Source organism: Salmo trutta, chromosome 27, assembly GCF_901001165.1.
Source record: "Salmo trutta chromosome 27, fSalTru1.1, whole genome shotgun sequence".
NCBI classification, from domain to species: domain Eukaryota; kingdom Metazoa; phylum Chordata; class Actinopteri; order Salmoniformes; family Salmonidae; genus Salmo; species Salmo trutta.
Window position 1 is genome coordinate 28,890,834 of NC_042983.1, and position 22,962 is coordinate 28,913,795.

General features: G+C 42.4%; 2 protein-coding genes across 4 annotated transcripts in view; one reads left to right on the forward strand and one right to left on the reverse strand.

Annotated features, from left to right (window-relative positions):
- The window catches only part of pcsk5b (proprotein convertase subtilisin/kexin type 5b), a 69,994-nt gene extending 65,428 nt beyond the window's left edge, over positions 1-4,566 (forward strand). The window contains exons 29-37 of the mRNA XM_029717661.1: positions 144-339; positions 578-792; positions 1,012-1,254; positions 1,378-1,611; positions 1,809-1,986; positions 2,181-2,398; positions 2,792-2,898; positions 3,017-3,212; positions 3,489-4,566. Of these exons, the coding sequence (XP_029573521.1) occupies positions 144-339; positions 578-792; positions 1,012-1,254; positions 1,378-1,611; positions 1,809-1,986; positions 2,181-2,398; positions 2,792-2,898; positions 3,017-3,212; positions 3,489-3,910 (2,009 nt within the window). The 3' untranslated portion in view covers positions 3,911-4,566. The remainder of the gene's footprint in view (positions 1-143; positions 340-577; positions 793-1,011; positions 1,255-1,377; positions 1,612-1,808; positions 1,987-2,180; positions 2,399-2,791; positions 2,899-3,016; positions 3,213-3,488) is intronic.
- Positions 4,567-10,342: 5,776 nt separating this feature from the next.
- rfk (riboflavin kinase) overlaps positions 10,343-22,962 on the reverse strand; it is a 32,664-nt gene continuing 20,044 nt past the window's right edge. For all 3 annotated transcript variants that reach the window (XM_029717666.1, XM_029717665.1, XM_029717668.1), the window contains 3 exons: positions 16,061-16,212; positions 15,026-15,128; positions 10,343-13,340 (listed from right to left, as the gene is read on the reverse strand). In XM_029717666.1, the coding sequence (XP_029573526.1) occupies positions 13,189-13,340; positions 15,026-15,128; positions 16,061-16,212 (407 nt within the window). In that variant the 3' untranslated portion in view covers positions 10,343-13,188. The remainder of the gene's footprint in view (positions 13,341-15,025; positions 15,129-16,060; positions 16,213-22,962) is intronic.

Genomic DNA, 22,962 nt, shown 5'->3' on the forward strand with positions numbered 1-22,962 from the left:
AGTCATCTTTACTGTAGTTTGATGGTGTGCTTCCATTGTGAAGGTGAAGTGTGACACTTTCCATTTAGAAAATACCAGACTTTATTGAAGAATAATCAAAACGTGGCATACGGTGACACCTGCATGCTTGTCTGGCTCTGTAGAGCGCTTTCTGATGGCCCGCCAGGCGTGTGTGGCAAAGTGCCCGTCTGGTACTTTCGGCAATGCCACGTCGGGCCACTGTGACGACTGTCTGCCAGGCTGTGTTCTGTGCCAGGATGCTCATCGGTGCCAGAGGTGCCGGACTGGACACACACACCTCTACCTGCAGGGCGACCAGTGTGTTCCCGAGTGCCAGAGGTCAGATCTACTCATCAATCTTTCCCCATTTTTCCATCCCTTCCTCCTGACACTGATCTGTGACTTTCACACATGCATATACACACACAGTACACTCTTACACACACGCTCCAACTAGAATGCTGTAGGTGTCTTTTTTGTTGTTGTATCATGTCATTAGAATAGTTTTCTCCCCACTTGCAGTCAAGTTCCGTTCCGTAAAACTCCATTCACCTCTCCCCTCCTGTCCTCTGTGCAGGGGTTACCCTAAGGGGGGCGAGTGCCAGCCCTGTGCCCCAGAGTGTGCCTCCTGCTTGGGGAACGCCACCCACTGCCTGAGCTGTGAGACCCAGTACTTGCTCCTGGAGCACTCTTGCAGAGGGCACTGTCCTGACGGGCACTACCCCAATGAGCGAGAGTGTCTACGCTGCCCACCCGACTGCATAGAGTGTAGCCAGGACGGCCTGTGTAAGGGTAAGGCTTCTGCACGGGGAGCAGAGGTGGAGGGGTCAGGGTAAAAGGGGGTGGCGGGGACGTCAGCCACAGTATGAAAAGATCCACTTTCTTTCTAATCTCCTCTATTCAGCCATAAAAAAGAATGACACTCAATATGGCGGCCATATTAAGTGTACCGATAGGAGTCATTTTATATCTGTATTTAGCGTTCTCTCTCTCCCTTTGTCTCTGCACCAGAGTGTGAGGAGTACTACTTCCTACATAAGGACCAGTGTGTAGATGACTGCCCAGAGGGCTTCTTCCCCAGCGAGGAGCAGAAGGAGTGTGTGCGTTGTCACACCGACTGCGCATCGTGTGACGGGCCTGACTCAGACGACTGTCATATGTGCAGGCACCCCGCGGCCGTGCGCTACAACGGGGAGTGCCTGTCCCAGTGTCCCTCAGACACTTACCACAACGTAGCCACCTCCGAGTGCCAGGGTACTGGGGTTATACACACAACTCATTTTACCATCATTGGATGGTCTCATAACCTACCATAGGAGGCATTTATTTTGTGAAGCTATAGTGCTGTGTCTAACAGATGTGACGTCTGTCTCTCAGACTGCGACAGGTCGTGTCACACCTGCTCCGGTCCCGAGCCCTCGTCCTGCCTCAGCTGTGGGCCCAACATGCGAAAGGACATCAGTGGTCACTGTGTTTTCTACAGTCAGTGCTCCCTGCGCTCCTACAAAGATGAGGAGGGCAACTGCCAGACCTGCCACCCCCTCTGCCACCGCTGCTCAGGGCCCACCAAGGAGCACTGTCTCAGCTGCAACCCGCAGACCCTCCTGCTCAGTGAGTCACCCGTCAGCACTGAGTTACAATTCATGAAAACGTGCGTTTCTTATTGGACCAAGTCCAAGTAGTCTCTCCCTGTTTCTGTCTGTTTTCTTATGGTTTGGTTCGTAATGAACATGACCCAGTTGTTCTGTGGTTAGATGATATGATGTGTGTTCTTCCTCTAACCGTGTTGGTTTTTCTGTGCTCGTCAGACAACACCTGTGTGAATGAGTGTCCGGTGGGTTTCTATGGTGATGGGGACGAGCGTGTGTGCGAGCGATGTCACTTCAGCTGTGTGTCGTGTGTGGGACGCCACAGTGTCCAGTGTGCAGCGTGTAAACCCAGCCTGTTCAAACAGGGACGCAGCTGTGTCGAGACCTGTGGTGACAGGTAGGAGACGCACACACATCAGTGAAGTCTGAAGAGCCAATCATCACTTATAAGTTACAGACAAGTTTAATCCAGGGTGCCAGTCCGTTTCTGCTTTTTTGTGGGAAAAGGAGTTGGCAGATGAGCAGAAACAGGCATCTTCACCGTTTGTGATGAATCGTTACAAGTTCTTTACTTCTCTCCCTTTCTGTAAGTCACTTCGGTAATACCGTCACCTGGACGTGCGACCGGTGTGACCCGTTGTGTAGCAAGTGCAGGGGTAGGGGCAGTGGGGACTGCCTGAACTGCCGTGATGGGTACCTCTACCTGAAGCAGTCGGGTCAATGCCTCCAGACGTGCCCCACAAACTACTTCCCTGACACCAGAGCCAAAATCTGCCGCAAGTGCCACCCCACCTGCAAGACCTGCGAAGGTAAAGGCCAAATGGAACTCGCGCTCAACCTGCAATAGGGGAGAGACACAACCTAGAGACACAAGTAGCAAAGATCAACTCACTCTACCTGCATCACCTGAATAGCAATGTCAACTGCTGCACTGGTTTGCATGGATATCACTGAAATCTAGTAAAAGCTCAGACTTGAAAGTTACTAGGATGTAGTGATGGTAATATGAGCCGAGCACCATTGACTTTGTTGAGTAGGAAGGTCATTTGATCGTCCACAAAAGCATGTTGAATTTGTGGCACAGAATTCCTGTTTTTCACTAAATGTAGCATTACAAACGGTGTGCCATATTGAATGCTGCACTACTGACTTCTTAGTGAGTATGACAATGTTGACTTCCTCCCTCTGTTCTCTGTTTGCAGATGAGGGAGCCCTGTTCTGTAAGTCGTGCTTCGAGGGCTTCAGGTTTTTTGGAGGGATATGTGACTCTCCCTGTCTCATAGGACTTTACGCTGCTTCAGCTATTTGGGTAACTCCCTCTATGGCCTCCTTCTCCAGTTCTGGTGCTAAAAATCAGGAATTATCCCAATAACTGGGAATACTCAACATCCCAGTCTGATCATCTGTGCATGTATGTGTGTTCCCAGGGCTCGGATCCACAGTGTGAGAAGTGTGACCCGTCCTGTCTGGACTGTAAGGGTCCTGGTCAGTGGAACTGCACTGTGTGCCCAGCCAGCCAGCTCCTGGCTGACGACGGCCGCTGTCTGTCCTGTTGCGGCAACGAGACCAGACACGACGGCAGCCCCCTCCCCCGGGAGTGTTGTGACTGCCAGGCATCACAAAGTAAGCGAAGCCATCCCCCCTCCGCACTTTCCCATGGTTTATTTGACCATGGGAACGCGAGCTACTGGTTAAATACCACCATGCAGGTTTGATTGAATTGGACTCTAGGTCTAAGCCATGCTGTATTGTGTGGTTGTATATTGCATACAAATGTGCTCTTGGCAACAAAATGTATATTGCAAGTTACAACATAAATATCAAAGCACTATACTTTCTGTGGTGACTATTCACTGACCCCTAACCTTGACCCTTTACCTCCCACTGTATCGTCCCCAGTGGAGTGCGTCTTTGGGGTGAACTTTGTGTTCCTGGGCATCGAGGAGCTGCCAGAGGGACATCTCAAGGTCTTCATCCTGGCTATCGTGCTCCTGGTGTCAGCCCTGGGTGCCGCTGTCTTCCTGTTCCTCCACTTGCGCTCCAAAGCGGGCGCCGGTTTACCCCAGATGAAGGCCAATGGCTACAAGAAGCTGGATGCCAATGGGGGCTGGGCTGGGTCAGACTTAGACCCCACTACCTCCTTGGGCAACTACAGTGACCGCATCGTTGAGGATGACGAGGAGGAAGAGGATGACGATGATGAAGATATTGTGTATATGGGTCAGGATGGTACAGTGTATCGGAAGTTTAAGTATGGACTCCTGGAGGAAGACGAGGACATTGAGATGGATTATGACGACGAGAGCTATTCCTTCAGATGAAGAGGAATGTAAACACAACCAGAAACCCTCAGGCTGGCCCACTACTTTTATACAATATTTATTACCTTCTGTAGTAGTGATGTATCCCAAGATGTTTACACACAAACACCTCTAAAATGTTTACTGACCTCGATAGTAAAGATCTAAATATTTGGCACAGTAGTATGGCTTAATATGAGGGTCTTTGAGGGAATTTCTTAAGTAATGCATTGTGATTTTTGTCAGTCATTACATTTGTGTCTATGAATCACAGAATTTCCACATTTATTTTAGACATGCAGGTTGGTTTGACATTTTTGTGTTTTTATTTGGACTTCTAAGGGTTAGTTTGTTGTTTTAGTTCACTATTGAAGTCCAAGCACTTTGTAATCAATATTGCGAGACAAATGAGACAGAGGCTGATCGCATCACTGAGAGATTCATCCAGTTTCACCCATGCACTGCTAAAGGGACAGAAAGATAGATGTGAAAATATTTTTATGTAACTTATTTTGATTATAGAATTGGAGCTCATAAAAATACTTTATCTCCCTGAGTTTTTGCATCCCATGCATGTGAAAGAGTAGTGTTGATTTATAATAATCAGAAAGATAATTGTCTCTTTGTTGAGGTGAATCAATGTTTACTTGAATAAAGTTGGAGTTACTGTGAGAATATTTTCTGGAATTCTGCTGAGTCATTGTCATGAATGATTAACACACACAAAATGTACTGAGGAATTTCAGTTGGGTCACTTCAACATAACATGGGCTGTGGCTGAAAACTTTACTAGCTGTTTAAACCTTGCTTCCTCCTTACTTGTTTCCTCAATTCTTCCCATAGGGCCCAATTCCCAATTTACTGTAGGAAATTACGCCTTTATTAGGCACACCTTTCCTACACACTTCTCAGTAGTTGGTATTCAGACTTACCTTAGGGGTAGGTATAACAGGCTTGGTTGCGTATTGTAGAAATGTCATTCAACCACTGAAAACCCTCCCACTTGCTGGCCAACGTTATTCAATAGGGTTTTCAATACATTTATCTTAAACCATCCCTTTTAAATACAGTGTAACTTAAATTACAATTTTGTCCACAGACTAGAATCGATCAAGAAAGGGTTCAGTAAGAGAACGGGTTCAATAAAAGAAACACATTTTAACACCAACTGGTAGATAAAAAAATTATCTGATTTTGTAGATTATTTTGGCAAATTTTAGGGTTAGGAAACTATGTATGAATCATAAAAAAAACTAGTTTGGAGTCTTTCCACATGAAATATATTGATGAATTCTGAAAATTGCCACATTCAGTTCTTTAACCCATCGTAATGTTGGAAGATTAGTGTACATAGAATTATAATAGGGAGAATAGTGTACATTAGTAGGCTATACCCTTGTCTGTTACCTGCACTAACTATGGAACTGGGTGATGACACACCCAAGCATTGTGTCACGTGTCAAGTTCCAACTGTTACGCCTTTGTCTGAGCTCCGCTCCATAACCTCTTTTTTTTATATTATCAACTGTTACTAATGATCCTCAGCAAAAACAACATACTTGCCATGACAGCGTTTACAGAGGAAGCAAATTAAGGTAAACAAAACAATGTAATTAAATGGAATGATAATGTAGGCTATTCCATTGTTGTCCATTCATTTACTCCAATTAGGGAAGGGGTGGTAGGGTTAGGGGAAAATAATCAAATATAAAAATGTAGCCTATATACCAACTGAAGGGAACTTACAGTAAATTGGCAGTTGAATATGTTATTTGGCCTACTGACGGTCAATACTGATTGGGGTATTTAACATGATAGAAATAGGAAACAGAGAAAGTCGGGGTTACCTATAATTAAGACATTCGAGAGTGCCCATCCCTGCAAGTTAAAAGGCAGTACAATTTTTATTCTGCATAATGGCACAGCATATAAACTTTAATGTGGGACATATGGGAAAGTTGATGTGCTTTAATTGGTTGTCATATGACTGGTTTCACGTCTCCTGTGATTATAAGGTAAAATATATCTAAAACAAGTGTCATTTATATTTACAATTCCTTTATCCAAATGGATTACTCATTTATCTAGCTCTTATCAATAGATCCTATCAATTTGTAAATCAAATCAAATCAAATTTCAAATCAAATGTATTTATATAGCCCTTCTTACATCAGCTGATATCTCAAAGTGCTGTACAGAAACCCAGCCTAAAACCCCAAACAGCAAGCAATCCAGGTGTAGAAGCACGGTGGCTAGGAAAAACTCCCTAGGAAAAACTCCCTAGAAAGGCCAACACCTAGGAAGAAACCTAGAGAGGAACCAGGCTATGAGGGGTGGCCAGTCCTCTTCTGGCTGTGCCGGGTGGAGATTATAACAGAACATGGCCAAGATGTTCAAATGTTCATAAATGACCAGCATGGTCAAATAATAATAATCACAGTTGTCGAGGGTGCAACAAGTCAGCACCTCAAGACTAAATGTCAGTTGGCTTTTCATAGCCGATCATTGAGAGCATCTCTACCGCTCCTGCTGTCTCTAGAGAGTTGAAAACAGCAGGTCTGGGACAGGTAGCATGTCTGGTGAACAGGTCAGGGTTCGATAGCCACAGGGAGAACAGTTGAAACTGGAGCAGTAGCACGGCCAGGTGGACTGGGGACAGCAAGGAGTCATCATGTCAGGTAGTCCTGAGGCATGGTCCTAGGACTCAGGTCCTCCGAGAGAGAGAAAGAGAGAAAGAGAGAATTAGAGAGCGCATACTTAAATTCACACAGGACACCGGATAAGACAGGAGAAATACTGCAGATACAACAGACTGACCCTAGCCCCCCGACACATAAACTACTGCAGCATAAATACTGGAGGCTGAGACAGGAGGGGTCAGGAGACACTGTGGTCCCATCCGATGATACCCCCGGACAGAGCCAGCCAGGAAGGATATAACCCCACCCACTTTGCCAAAGCACAGCCCCCACACCACTAGAGGGATATCTTCAACCACCAAATCAAATCAAATCAAATGTATTTATATAGCCCTTCGTACATCAGCTGATATCTCAAAGTGCTGTACAGAAACCCAGCCTAAAACCCCAAACAGCAAGCAATGCATGTGAAAGAAGCACGGTGGCTAGGAAAAACTCCCTAGGAAAAACTCCCTAGAAAGGCCAAAACCTAGGAAGAAACCTAGAGAGGAACCAGGCTATGAGGGGTGGCCAGTCCTCTTCTGGCTGTGCCGGGTGGATATTATAACAGAACATGGTCAAGATGTTAAAATGTTCATAAATGACCAGCATGGTCAAATAATAATAATCATAGTAGTTGTCGAGGGTGCAACAAGTACGTCCGGTGAACAGGTCAGGGTTCCATAGCCGCAGGCAGAACAGTTGAAACTGGAGCAGCAGCACGGCCAGGTGGACTGGGGACAGCAAGGAGTCATCATGCCAGGTAGCCCTGAGGCATGGTCCCAGGGCTCAGGTCCTCCGAGAGAAAGAAAGAAAGAGAGAAAGAGAGAATTAGAGAGAGCATATTTAAATTCACACAGGACACCGGATAAGACAAGAGAAATACTCCAGATGTAACAGACTGACCCTAGCCCCCCAACACATAAACTACTGCAGCATAAATACTGGAGGCTGAGACAGGAGGGATCAGAAGACACTGTGGCCCCATCCGATGATACCCCCGGACAGGGCCAAACAGGCAGGATATAACCCCACCCACTTTGCCAAAGCACAGCCCCCACACCACTAGAGGGATGTCTCCAACCACCAACTTACCGTCCGAAGACAAGGCCGAGTATAGCCCACAAAGATCTCCGCCATGGCACAACCCAAGGGGGGGGGCGCCAACCCAGACAGGAAGACCACGTCAGTGACTCAACCCACTCAAGTGACGCACCCCTCCCATGGACGGCATGGAAGAACACCAGTAAGCCAGTGACTCAGCCCCTGTAATAGGGTTAGAGGCAGAGAATCCCAGTGGAGAGAGGGGAACTGGCTAGGCAGAGACAGCAAGGGCGGTTCGTTGCTCCAGCCTTTCCGTTCACCTACACACTCCTGGGCCAGACTATACTTAATCATAGGACCTACTGAAGAGATAAGTCTTCAGTAAAGACTTAAAGGTTGAGACTGAGTCTGCGTCTCTCACATGGGTAGGCAGACCATTCCATAAAAATGGAGCTCTATAGGAGAAAGCCCTACCTCCAGCCGTTTGCTTAGAAATTCTAGGGACAATTAGGAGGCCTGCGTCTTGTGACCGTAGCGTACGTGTAGGTATGTACGGCAGGACCAAATCGGAAAGATAGGTAGGAGCAAGCCCATGTAATGCTTTGTAGGTTAGCAGTAAAACCTTGAAATCAGCCCTTGCCTTAACAGGAAGCCAGTGTAGGGAGGCTAGCACTGGAGTAATATGTTCAAATTTTTTGGTTCTAGTCAGGATTCTAGCAGCCATATTTAGCACTAACTGAAGTTTGTTTAGTGCTTTATCCGGGTAGCCGGAAAGTAGAGCATTGCCTTAGTCCAGCCTAGAAGTAACAAAAGCATGGATTAATTTTTCTGCATCATTTTTGGACAGAAAGTTTCTAATTTTTGCAATGTTACGTAGATGGAAAAAAGCTGCTCTTGAAACAGTCTTGATATGTTCTTCAAAAGAGAGATCAGGGTCCAGAGTAACGCCGAGGTCCTTCACAGTTTCATTTGAGACGACTGTACAACCATCAAGTTTAATTGTCAGATTTAACAGAAGATCTTTTTGTTTCTTAGGACCTAGAACAAGCATCTCTGTTTTGTCCGAGTTTAAAAGTAAAAAGTTTGCAGCCATCCACTTCCTTATGTCCGAAACACAGGCTTCTTGCGAGGGCAATTTTGGGGCTTCACCATGTTTCATTGAAATGTACAGCTGTGTGTCATCTGCATAGCAGTGAAATTTAACATTATGTTTTCAAATGACATCCCCAAGAGGTAAAATATATAGTGAAAACAATAGTGGTCCTAAAACGGAACCTTGAGGAACACCAAAATGTTCAGTTGATTTGTCAGAGGACAAACCATTCACAGAGACAAACTGATATCTTTCCGACAGATAAGATCTAAACCAGGCCAGAACTTGTCCATGTAGACCAATTTGGGTTTCCAATCTCTCCAAAAGAATGTGATCGATGGTATCAAAAGCAGCACTAAGATCTAGGAGCACGAGGACAGATGCAGAGCCTCGGTCTGACGTCATTAAAAGGTCATTTACCACCTTCACAAGTGCAGTCTCAGTGCTATGATGGGGTCTAAAACCAGACTGAAGCATTTCGTATACATTGTTTGTCTTCAGTGAGTTGCTGCGCAACAGCTTTTTCAATTTTTTTTGAGAGGAATGGAAGATTCGATATGGGTCAAGGTTTGGCTTTTTCAAGAGAGGCTTTATTACTGCCACTTTTAGTGAGTTTGGTACACAGCTGGTGGATAGAGAGTCGTTTATTATGTTCAACATAGGAGGGCCAAGCACAGGAAGCAGCTCTTTCAGTAGTTTAGTTGGAATAGGGTCCAGTATGCAGCTTGAAGGTTTAGAGGCCATGATTATTTTCATCATTGTGTCAAGAGATATAGTACTAAAACACTTTAGTGTCTCCCTTGATCCTAGGTCCTGGAAGAGTTGTGCAGACTCAGGACAACGTAGCTTTGGAGGAATACGCAGATTTAAAGAGGAGTCCGTAATTTGCTTTCTAATGATCATGATCTTTTCCTCAAAGAAGTTCAGTGCATGGAGAATGCTGTTATTTATATCTAAAAAAAATTAAGTAGATGCTTTTTCCACTAGACCTTATTCATGGTTTACTCACGGAATTGGTGGAATTAAGTCAAAGTCAGACAGAATACGGCGTAGCTGTAACACACCTCCATTTATTCAATCTCCACCCACAACAATAAGCAGGTGAATAGCATGATTTTCTCATGCTTAAGTTCAAGGTCAGAATACACAGAAAGAAAAGTGCATAAATGGGATTAACATTCCATTACTTAACTCGGGTTGGAATCGGGCCAAAGTGCATTGGATGAGAAAATCCAGCCTGTCCTTCAGACCTCCTCCAAAGAGCTTTCAGAGGAATTGAGGAAACCAGGACTAAGAAAACAAGGATTTGATGGCTAATAACATTTTCAGACACAGCTTTGATACTTCTTGTCCCTTGTTAATGACAGAGTAGGCTATCCCAAACATACAGTGTGTTGTCTCATGGCCCTCCTTCGAGGCTACATATGTAACCAGACATTTACTTGTGTTGTGATATTTTATGCATTTGAAGGAACAATATTCAATATCAATGGACGTAGTGTAATTCCTGGAAAGAAACTACTTACAACAACCCAATTTCCAAGGAAGCAGAAATGTCCTACCCCACCATAAAATCTACAATAGCACTGAAAGCTGATCGAGTTTGAGCAACGAGAGGGAGAGAACGAGACATGCATGTTTGTATGTTTATTAAGAAAAAGGGCTCTATTCAAGCCGCATCGCTTCAGCTTTATAGATTGAATAGAGCCATAAAACTTCAAGCAGGATCATACAGCAGGGTTCTGAAAATGATGAGCCCAACATACACAATGGGTCCCTGAACACAGACCCATGGTTAACTGTGATGACAAAAATACACAGTTACGCTTTCTCATATTTTTTTAATTCAAAACTATATCTCAGGACACGTTACTTCATCAACAATTACAGTATTGCATGGTCTGATTTTGTTACATACAAAAGAACTGTCAAATCTGTATGCCATCACAGTTGAAATAACAAAGAATAGTTTGTACTGGAGGTCTAGAAAATCCAAGAGTTACTTGGAAAGAATTTGAATGATTTACAAGGAGGCCTATCCAGCTAAAACACATTTTGGGAACAATTAACATTCTGCCATTACACACTTTATAAAGGAACAAACAAAAGCAGAATATTAAATGGAAGAACAAAAGTGGAGAATAATCAGGTGACACTGGTTCATGACATTGTCTGATTCTAAGCACAGTCTCAACTGAGCTAGATGTTTTCCTTGTTTAGTGATGAGATCATATGTTGGCTGAGGGTGGTGGTTCGGTGCCAAACTGGAGAGCAACAACCCTACAACACTATTACTACCAGATGCCTTCGAGGAGTACAGTTACCTAATCCAACACTAATGCATAGGCTACTTGATCATAAATTTGTAAAAATGTTTTTGGATAGTTCAATGAGAGTTTCTAGCTACACTGATTTATAGAACATCTCTGAACAGTATGTATATAAAGGGCACAAGGATCAAAACACAAGCTACTTCTTGGTCTGGGGAGGTTTGTATTGTTTATACAATTACCACAGAGTACACTGACCTCATTAACCAGACCTTGGCCTTCAGAGTAATGCCATTACAGACTGAAAACTGAAGCTGGGAAAAACAGAGAAACATTAAAATGTCCCTTGAGTTGTGTTCGCTTACTGTATGTTTTACTACATTAGTATGGTGATAGCTTGCGTTACAAGATAAAAGTATACTGGTTTAATGGAATAACTGCTTATAATATCTTTATATGGTTGGATGCTAAGATAATACATGTAGTAGAAGCCACGTTTTACCAATCCTCTTCCCTGGTGCTTGTACACAACAAACTGATGATAGGGAAAGTCAGATTAGTCACAGACAATGGAGTGCCCTGGGTTTCAATTAGCACAGATTCTGCAGTGCTTGTTTGTGAGAAAATGTATGTATATGTTGGGCTATGACAATATGTGTGTGAATGCGTCCCTCTATGGTATTAAGGCACAGTACTGCCAACCAGTCAGGTGTATAGGTCTGGGGAACAAAATAATTAGTCCCCTCTTCTACAACTGGTGCTCCGAGTCACTATTCTAACCAGAAACCTTCTCTATGGACTTTTAGGTGCTAGAGACTAGATGCTTATCTCAGTCATTTGCATCGCGTTCAATATGACATTGTATCAATTTACATATGCATCTATCAACTGCTTACTACATACAGTACATTTTCTGCATGGTATGGATGAAGGGGAATTTAAGGTCAGATGCAATAAAAAGACAAGGATATCTTTTTGAGAGGAATATAGTCTCTTATTTACAGATTCGGTCTACGAAAACAATAATATATTATGAATAGCCATATTTTCCCCTCTGCCAATATTAGAGACTCTTAAATACAGTACATCTCAAATCACATTAACTCACACTTCATTTTGAACAACTAGGCTATTTTCAGCCGCTATAAAGGACTACATATGTAGGCTCTCGACACTGTCCTCTGAGAAAATGACAAAGAAAAAAAACAAAATATGCCCACCACATCTATCTGTAGAGAATCAGAGGCCTGGACTTACTCTTGTACCATATCATTGCTTATATCAGTGGAATTAGGGTCCAAACATGGTTAAGTCAGTAAAAACTACATTGTTGAAACTTTCAGACACTTAAGTGGGCCCATTTGGTTATTTTCTCCCTCACAAAACTTAAATAAAATGTCCCTCATTTCTGGGGAAGTAAAATGCTGGATTTGACCAATGAGGAACTATACAAATGAAGGACATCGGAAAGCTGAAGCTGCATTGACATTTTCTCCAACCATGTAGCTCAAAATCTGAGGGGGTAGGGACAGGGAATAGATGCTCTCATCCACAGATTTGGTCTACAAAAACAGTAATATATTATAAAAACTAGCCATACTGTACATCAAATAAAATAAAGCACATGAATTCAGCAAAGTATATAATGCAATTATTTAGCCTAGATTACATGCAAGATACGTTGAGGACTTCTCTGCTTCAAGGCAGACATTTTTTAATACATCTGAATACGAAAAGGATGAATAAACTTTGACGGCAAAGCTGAGACTAAACTCCAATTCTAAACCAATACAAAATGACCATTCATTTCTATTAGCAGTGGTTTGATGGTACAGGGCTTGTGACGAGAGACAACTTGTTCCCCCTCAACACAAAGATCACATTCACTTCCTGGAGTTGCACATTATCTTGCATTAACTGGGTCGTGTTCATTAGGCATCAAACTTGTCCGACAAAGAAACTTGTTCTCCATTAGAAAACGTTTAACGTTTTTTTGGTTGTGTGCCCTAATGAACACAACCATGGTCTAAATGTAGCTTCAGGTCAGATACGAAGATTTCATCCTCAAAACAAAATCTCTACAGAGGACTTAATAAGTGGCATATAGGCCATTGGTGTGGTAGTGATTACAGAGAGAAAGACAGAGCAGAGGATAACATACAGGAGAGCCCATTAGTTGTCGAACAACAGACAGGGTTGTGATGTGCTCAGTGGTCAGTGGCCATTCATGATCTTGTTGGATGTTGTCGTGGACGTGCTGGCGGTGGCTCTAAAGAAGTTGTCCTCTTTGAGTTTGAGGTGTTCTGGGAGATCCAGGTTTCTCTTGGCCTCCTCAATGTCATGGTTGATTGCTGCTATGAGGGCGTCTGCAAAAACAGACAGGTGTGAGAATGTGTTGCCTTAGGTCTCTGAGGATTACAGTGTGTGTACAAGGATGGGGGGGAAGTATGTGTGTGTGATATAGATATATACAGTACCAGTCAAAAGTTTGGACACCTACTCATTCCAAGGGTTTTTCTTTATTTTGACTATTTTCTACATTGTAGAATAATAGTGAAGACATCAAAACTATGAAATAACACATATGAAGTCATGTAAACCAAAAAAAAGTGTTTAACAAATCAAAATATATTTTATATTTGAGATTCTTCAAAGTAGCCACCCTTATCCTTGATGACAGCTTTGCACACTCTTGGCATTCTCTCAACCAGCTTCATGAGGCAGTCACCTGGAATACATTTCAATTAAAACAGGTGTGCCTTGTAAAATTTCATTTGTGGAATTTCTTTCCTTAATGCGTTTGAGCCAATCAGTTGTGTTGTGGTAGGGTTGGTATACAGAAGCCCTATTTGGTAAAAGACCAAGTCCATATTATGGCAAGAACAGCTCAAATAAGCAAAGAGAAACGACAGTCTATCATTACTTTAAGACGAAGGTCAGTCAATGCAGAAAATTAAGAACTTTGCAAAAACCATCAAGCACTGACTTGCCTAGTTAAACAAAGGTTAAATAAAAATAAAAGCGGCTCTCATGAGGACCGCCACAGGAAAGGAAGACCCAGTTACCTCTAATGAACTTATCCTCTGCGGCAGAGGTACCAACCTCAAATTGCAGCCCAAATAAATGCTTCACAGAGTTAAAGTAACAGACATCTCAACATCAACTGTTCAGAGGAGACTGCGTGAATCAGGCCTTCGTGACCAAATTGCTGCAAAGAAACCACTACTAGAGGACACCAATATGAAGAAGAGACTGCTTGGGCCAAGAAACAAGAGCAATGGGCATTAGACTGGTGGAAATCTGTCCTTTCATTTGATGAGACCAAATTTTAGATTTTTGGTTCCAACCGCAGTGTCTTTGTGAGAGACGCAGAGTAGGTGAATGGATGATCTCTGCATGTGTGGTTCCCACCATGAAGCATGGAGGTGTGATGGTGTGGGTGTGCTTTGCTGGTGACACCGTCAGTGATTTATTTAGAATTCAAGGCACACAACCAGCATGGCTACCACAGCATTCTGCAGCGATACGCCCTCCCATCTGGTTTGCGCTTAATGGGACTATAATTTGTTTTTTCCACAGGAAAATAACGCAACACACCTCCAGGCTGTGTAAGGGCTTTTTTGACCAAGAAGGAGAGTGTTGGGGTGCTGCATCAGATGACCTGGCCTCCACAATCACCCAATTGAGATGGTTTGGGATGAGTTCGACCGCAAAGTGAAGGAAATGGAGCCAACAAGAGCTCAGCATATGTGGGAACTCCAAGACTGTTAGAAAAGCATTCCAGGTGACTACCTCATGAAGCTGGTTGAGAGAATGCCAAGAGTGTGCAAAGCTGTCATCAAGGCAAAGGGTGGCTACTTTGAAGAATCTCAAATAATACTTTTTTTGGTTACTACATGATTTAATGTGTTATTTCATAGATTTGATGTCTCCACTATTATTTTACAATGTAGAAAATAGTAAAATAAAGAAACCACCTCATTCAAGGGTTTGTGTCCAAACTTTTGACTGGTACTGTATCTCACACACGTACACCAGTACTCACTCTTACCAAGCGAGTCATAGCTCCTCTCTGGACGGATGTAGCCCACCATGACTACACTGAGGATCTGTCCATAGAAATCTTCTTTAAACGTGTGTATCACATGAGTCTCCTGCAATACACATCAATCAATAAACATCTGAATCAATAACCATCAGCACGTGACCACTACAAATCCCAATAAACATATATACTAAGGAAATCAAAGCAGTCACCACTACCACCAAGTCTGATTCTCCTCAGAAATCACAGTCTTCATATACACCACAAAACACACTAACAATACAAGTCAAATAAGCATGTTTACACTAGGGTTGGGCAGGTATACGATCATTTTGAAATACCAGAGGTATGATAATAAATGTCAATGTTTGCACTTTTTAAACAAATACCTGCAATCAATGTGTGCACTGGTTGAAAGATAAAGCTACTTTTTACTCCCCAACGCAGTGAGTGTCATCTTATGTCAATGTCCACAAACCTATGTATTGTAAACCTATGTATTGACATAGGTCTTTGACAAGCCATAGTCACGGCACTACTTCCGCTAAAATGTCTATGGCAGGGTCATCACTAGTTAACAAAGCCACAGTCATAATTATGGCTAAACCCTGCTCATTTCTACAATATCTCTTAAAAATGTATTTTAAACCTAACCAACACCACACTGTTAACCCTATGTCTAAACCCTAACCTTAAATTACGTCTAAAAAGCTAGCCAATTTTGACTTTGTGGCTGTGTTAACTAGTGACAACCCTATGGCAATGTGTGTGGAGATGGGTATAACGTATACCAGGATAATACCATATAAGGTAGTATGACATCATACCGGGATAATACCATATAAGGTAATAAGGTAGTATGACAATCTGAATAGCGTCCAACACCTTGTGGAGTCCATGCCAAAACTAATTGAGGCTGTTCTGAGGGCAAAAGGGGGTGTAACTCAATATTAGGAAGGTGTTCCTAATGTTTGGTATACCCAGTGTATATAGCCTTAAATACTTTTATATAGACTACATGGGTGGGCGAGCTGGACTTGCCATGGATTTCTTGGTGTTTTTGTAGTAGGGGTTCCAGCCGATGCTCATCACCATCTTGTGGACGTCTCCGCTGCCCACGCATGCCCAGCCATAGTAGATCCCTGTGCTGATGTCGCCAGGGAGGTGCTCCACCACCGAGTCTGGGAAGTTGGCTGTTCAGAAGAGACATTAAAAGGACATTTAAGTCAATCAATCCAATGTGTCTGCAGTGAGTGTCCATTTGATCACTAACTCACTCAATAAAAAAGGACAAAGGTATTTCCATGTTTGTCTGAAAAGGGTAAAGGTTGACTTCACTGGCAATAGTCTTAACTTGACAGTATTCTTATTGACCAAGTAGTCGCATTCCATCAAATGCATTTCTGCCTGACCTTGTAAGGACGCTTTTATCATCTTTCATGTTGGAAGCAGAATCCCTTTAGGATTCCATGAATGACATTGAAAACGAAGCAATGTGTTCAGCCAAAACCAAACAGCTGTACTGGCTAAGGTCACACACAAGAGAAACGGGTTAGCCTACCATCAGTAGCCAAAAAGAGCCCAGAAAACAGACTGAGGGAAGAGGTTGCTTATGTTCTAATACCTGAAAAATGGTGGCTCAATGGTGGCCAATATGCAAAAGGATTATTTGTGATTTCCATTTGAATGCTTTCCCCCCCCATCTGTGTGGGCCTACTGATGCAAGAGTTTTGACCATAGGCGCAACTTTCACTAGGGACATGACCCCCCCACCCACACATTCTGAAATGGCATTTTTTTGTTCCCCCCCCAGTTTTATCATTGCACTGTAATACAAAAAGTGGCATCGGTGTGCTTTAGGACCATGCGAACACCCTCAGAGTGGTCGGGTAGGCTGTTTGGCGATTTCAGTCAGCTGGATTTAGGATGGCGCGGACACCACAGAGCGTTTTCTGATCAGCCAACTTCCCAGACTCAGTGATGGAGCACCTCCCTAGTGACATCAGCACTGGGATCTACTATGGTTGGGTGTGCGTGGGCAGCGGAGACATCCACAAGATGGTAGCTACCACTGCCAGTTCAGCTCTAGCCTCTAGCTATCTGTTTGGTAGCAGCATCAAACAGCTGTTGTATGTAAATGTGTTGCCTTTTTGTCCCGTTTCAACAGAAGTAAATGAACAACTAGTTTTCACCAGTTGATGTACCATTACAGCTACGTAAGCCAAATAGCCAGCTCATTAACTTCAGCTATTATTTTGGCCATCCAGACTACTGCTCTTTAATTACTTTTTACTTTTATTTCTTATTTGTATTTTTTTTGGTCATGACATTGGCCTGTTGGGGAGGTTTATGACCCCCATAAATACCTTTCCCCTTTTTCCTCTCTCTACCAATGTGTTACGTTCCCCAGTTTCTGTGTTGTAGTTTGTGTTTCAGGTAATGGCTTCCTGAAGTTCTCCAAGCAGCTGATTGGTCGGCCCCATTGCTGATTGGAGAGCTGACCCCGCCCCCTCGTCAGGACGCAGCTGTCTCCAATTAACAACCCCACCTAAAGCTATATAAGCCAGTGTTCTGTTGAGAGAGAGAGATGATTGCAGAGAGATAATTACAGGGAGATATTTGCTGAGAGAGGAGGTTGATGGCAGAGGGATATATATATATATATATATATGTGTATGTATGTTGGTTGTTTCTCAGAAAGAGAATTTGGTATGTACTTAGTTGTTGCTGAGAAACCTTATGTTCTGTGTTAGTTTGTTGCTCAGAGAAAGAGAGCTTCTTTAATGTCCTGAGGTTTTCTCAGTTTAGTTGTGAAATGGTTTGTTATTCTGTTTCCTTTGTTCCCAGGGGGGAAGGGGAAGGCACCTAGGGAGTGCTTAGGCAAGAGGCCCGCGGGCATACATTACCCGTAGTAGTTTGTCTATGCACACTAGGAAAGACCTGGGCGGACCATCCCCTGTATTTTGGTTAGTGCACCAGGTGGTGCTAGTTAGGTAAGTAGTGGGTAGGCAGGTAAGGTAGGAGAGGGGGCTTTGATATTTACTTTCTTTGGTTCCGTCCAGTCCCTTTTCCCCAACCTTACTGCGTGAAGGAATAAATTCCCTGTTAACGGTATTCTCTGCCTATTTGTCATCCTTGCTCACACCTACACTTCCCTACCTTTTTCACAACACGGAGAGTTAAGTTGTAGCAGGGTGTTGCGTTCCCTCTTTCTAGAGGCGTGCGTAACACAATGTGACTATTGAAAATCACTTTGTTAACATAGAGTCTGGTAACATCAAAAGGTGGGAAACGGAACCATATTTCGGTAATCCAACCAGTTGAAAATATGCGTTGGTACTTAATGAATATGATCTCAGATCAGTTGTTGTCTGAGACATTACTACTAATGACAGGATGGAAAGTCGACACGTTCTAGTAATCAGATTCACATGGAATTGTTGTGCAATTTAAATGGTTTAAATATGAAACTATTTGTGAAAAGATTCAATGTAATTTTAGCTTCTTAAATGAGAGAACGGTTTGTCATAGACAAACTCTGCTCACTTAGAGGCACCGCCCAAGTAAACAGACATTGGTTGTAAACTATGAAACACGCCCTTCTTTCACCACTATATAAACCCGTTGATGAAAATTCAACTCTGTTTCAAGGACGTGAGGACTCGCGGTCCCCACGCTGAAAGGACAAAGATCACCAACAGAACTAAGCCAACCTCAGCGTGAGCTCTGGTTGAATGACAAGAACCTAAAGAAATTAGCATCGAATTTCAACGTGAAGATGATCAACACGCCGAAAGGATGACTATACCAGCCAGAATATAGCATGAGCTTAAAGTATGGCAACTTGGTGTGAACTCTTATTCACTAAAGAAGTGATGCAACCGCAGCTATAAACGGGGGCTAGGAGAGGACGGACAGAGTATCCATTCTACCACACTCCAGTTCACCACTAGACATTCTTCAGAGGACAAGAGATCCATGCTGGACAACCCGGCCTTCTATCTACGACCAATCTAGTAAATATTTAATGCATTTTCCTTTTTCAAATGGGCGGTTATTTAGAATGCATAAGATACTGTATTTACGATAGCTGCCTACGGCCCGATAGACACAATCTTTTTGTTCCTCAGTCTTCCCACTCTTTCATTCAAAACCCAACCCCCTTTCTTTGTGTAACCAGCTGTCATATCTGTTCCGTCCGCTAGGGACGTTTTCCTTTATGACATCATTTGTAATCAATGTATGATACATTCTGTGTAGATGTAATTCTTTAGGTATTTAGTAAATAAATAATTAAACCAAATTTTGTATTGCTGATTCAACTTGTTAACCGGGGTTCATGAAGATAACCAAGAATTTACAACTTTCAGATGAGACTGAATAAAGTGACAATTAAATATTGACTGCTACTGATGTAAAAAATGACTAGGTCTAAGAGTTTATTTGGAAGATAACAGCACTATAAACATTCATTCCTGGTGCCCCGACTTTCTAGTTAATTACATTTACCTGATTAGCTTAAATCAGGTAATATTACAGAGAAATTATTTTATAGAATAGCATGTCATTTCACTTAATCCGGCATAGCCAAAGACACGGCAGCTCATAAGTAAGCATTTCACTGTACGGTCTACACCTGTTGTATTTGGCGCATGTGACTAATAAAATTAGATTTTTGCCTCAATCCCACTACACCTGAATCAAATGATAACCAGCAGCCAAATGATTGAAGACCGATATTCTGACTTGACAATGAAATGTGAGTTTTTATTTGAGTCAGTATAGCAATGTAACGTTTCCCTAGCCAATTCCCAACTTCTCACACTGACATGGTATAAGCAGCTCTACAGACTACACTGTCATGGTGTATAGAAGTACACAAAACTACGCTCATCCTGTCTTAACAGGATCAGATGGTGACAGGAGTCCCAGCAGGGTCAGACAGCCAGGGAAGACCAGAGCTCAGGTGAATTTTGCAGTATATTATAACAAATCAGTGAATGGATACAAAGTTCCATCTTGAGTTGATGGGTAGACTACAGTCTGGGATCTGGGAATAATGGTAATTCCAATTATTGAACCATCAATTCTATTCTTGGATAATATAATGTATAAACATACACCAAGGTAATTCTTTGTCATGCCTCATCTGAGCAGGATCAGATGGTGACAGGGGTCTCAGCCGGGTCAGGCAACCAGGGAAGACAAGTCTGACAGCGTTGAGGTGAAATTTTGCATATACAATACTTTATTCTCTCTGTGCAGCAAACACTGGACAAGTCAGAAGCGTCACAGATTGAAACTATTTTAAGGCAGTCTGACAAACCTCTAACGTTGATTGCCAAACTGTATCAAGGGTTGAGAGGCTTTTCCAGATTACACAAAACATGTCAAACAAAAATGTGATAAAGACCTGGAAGACACTGATGATGAATGGATACATATGTTTGAATGCCCAGTCATGTTCATATAATCTCAGACATACAGTTGAAGTCGGAAGTTTACATACACTTAGGTTGGAGTCATTTAAAATCGTTTTTCAACCACTCCACAAATTTCTTGTTAACTTTAGTGACGGGGCAGTATTCGGAAATTCAGATGAATGACGTGCCCAAATTAAACTGCCTACTACTCGGGCTCAGAACATAGGATATGCATATTATTAGTAGATTTGGATAGAAAACACTGACGTTTCTAAAACTGTTTGAATGATGTCTGAGTATAACAGAACTCATATGGCAGGCAAAAACCTGAGAAAAAAAAATCCAACCAGGAAGTGGTTTGTAGTTTTTCAAGACTGGGCCTATTCAGTATACAGTGACTTAGGAAGTGCAAAATGAACCCTAAGGCTTCCACTAGATGGCAACCGTCTTTAGAAAGTTGTTTGAGGCTTCTATGGTGAACAGAGAGCAAACAAAGGAAGTTGGAAGTTGTTGACTCAGGAATGGACAGGTAGCTGTGTTCCATTACATTTTTCAAGACATTGGAATCGTCCGGTTGGAATATTATTGAAGTTATGTTAAAAAGGCCCTAAAGATTGATGCTATACATCGTTTGACATGTTTCTACGAACGTAAATAGAACTTTTTTTAGACTTTGTCGTGAAATTTTCTGCGCGCTTCCTACATTTGGAGTAGCTTACTGAACACGAGAACAAAAAGGACATAAAATGGACTTTATCGAACAAAGCAACATTTATTGTGGACCTGGGATTCCTAGGAGTGCATTCTGATGGAGATCAAAGGTAAGTGAATATTTATAATGCTATTTATGATTTTAGATGACTCCAAAGTGGCGGGTATCTGTATTGCCTGATGTTTTTTGAACGCTGTACTCAGATTATTGTAAAGTGTGCCTTCCCCGTGAAGCTTTTTTGAAATCTGTCACAGCAGTAGTATTAAGGAGATGTTTATCTATAATTCTTTGAATAACAGTTTAATATTTTATCAACGTTTATGATGAGTATTTCTGTAAATTGATGTGCTCATTCACCGGAAGTTTTCGGAGGAAAAGCATTTCTGAACATTACGGGCCAATGTAAAAAGGGGGTTTTTGGATATAAATTTTTACTTTATCGAGCAAAACATACATGTATTGTATAACATGAAGTCCTATGAGTGCCATCTGATGAAGATCATCAAAGGTTAGTGCTTAATGTTAGATGTATTTTTGTTTTTTGTGACACCTGTCCTTGCTTGGAAAATGGCTGTTTGGCTTTTATTTTTTTAGGCACTGTCCTAACATAATCTAATGTTTTGCTTTCGCCGTAAAGCCTTTTTGAAATCTGACAACGTGGTTGGGTTAAGGAGACGTGCATCTTTAAAATGGTGTAAAATAGTTGTATGTTTGAGAAATTTGAATTATGAGGTTTTGCTGTTTTGAATTTGCCACCCAGCTATTTCACTGGCTAGCGTCCCACATAGCCCATACTAGTTAACAAACTATAGTTTTGGCAAGTAAGTTAGGACATCTACTTTGTAATACAAGTAAAATTTCCAACAATTGTTTACAGACAGATTATTTCACTTATAATTCACTGTATCACAATTCCAGTGGGTCAGAAGTTTACATACACTAAGCTGACTGTGCCTTTAAACAGCTTGGAAAATTCCAGAAAATGATGTCATGGCTTTAGAAGCTTCTGATTATGTTAATTAACATAATTTGAGTAAATTGGAGGTGTAATTGTGGATGCATTTCAAGGCCTACCTTCAAACTCAGTGCCTCTTTGCTTGACATCATGGGAAAATCAAAACAAATCAGCCAAGACCTCAGAAAAAAAAAATGTGTAGGCCTCCACAAGTCTGGTTCATCCTTGGGAGCAATTTCCAAACGCCTGAGGGTACCATGTTCATCTGTACAAACAATAGTACGCAAGTATAAACTCCATGGGACCACGCAGCCGTTATACCGCTCAGGAAGGACACAGGTTCTGTCTCCTAGAGATTAACGTACTTTGGTGCGAAAAGTGCAAATCAATCCCAGAACAACAGCAAAGGACCTTGTGAAGATGCTGGAGGAAACAGGTACAAAAGTATCAGTATCCACAGTGAAACGAGTCCTATATCGACAACCTGAAAGGCCGCTCAGCAAGGAAGAAGCAACTGCTCCAAAACCGCCATAAAAAAGCCAGACTACGGGTTGCAACTGCACATGGGGACAAAGAACTTACTTTTTGGACAAATGTCCTCTGGTCTGATGAAACAAAAATAGAACTGTTTGGCCATAATGACCATCGTTATGTTTGGAGGAAAAAGGGGATACTTGCAAGCCGAAGAACACCATCCCAACCGTGAAGCACGGGGGTGGCAGCATCATGTTGTGGGGGTGCTTTGCTGCAGGAGGGAGTGGTGCTCTTTACAAAATAGATGACATCATGAGGAAGAAAATGATGTGGATATATTGAAACAACATCTCAAGACATCAGTAAGTTAAAGTTAGGT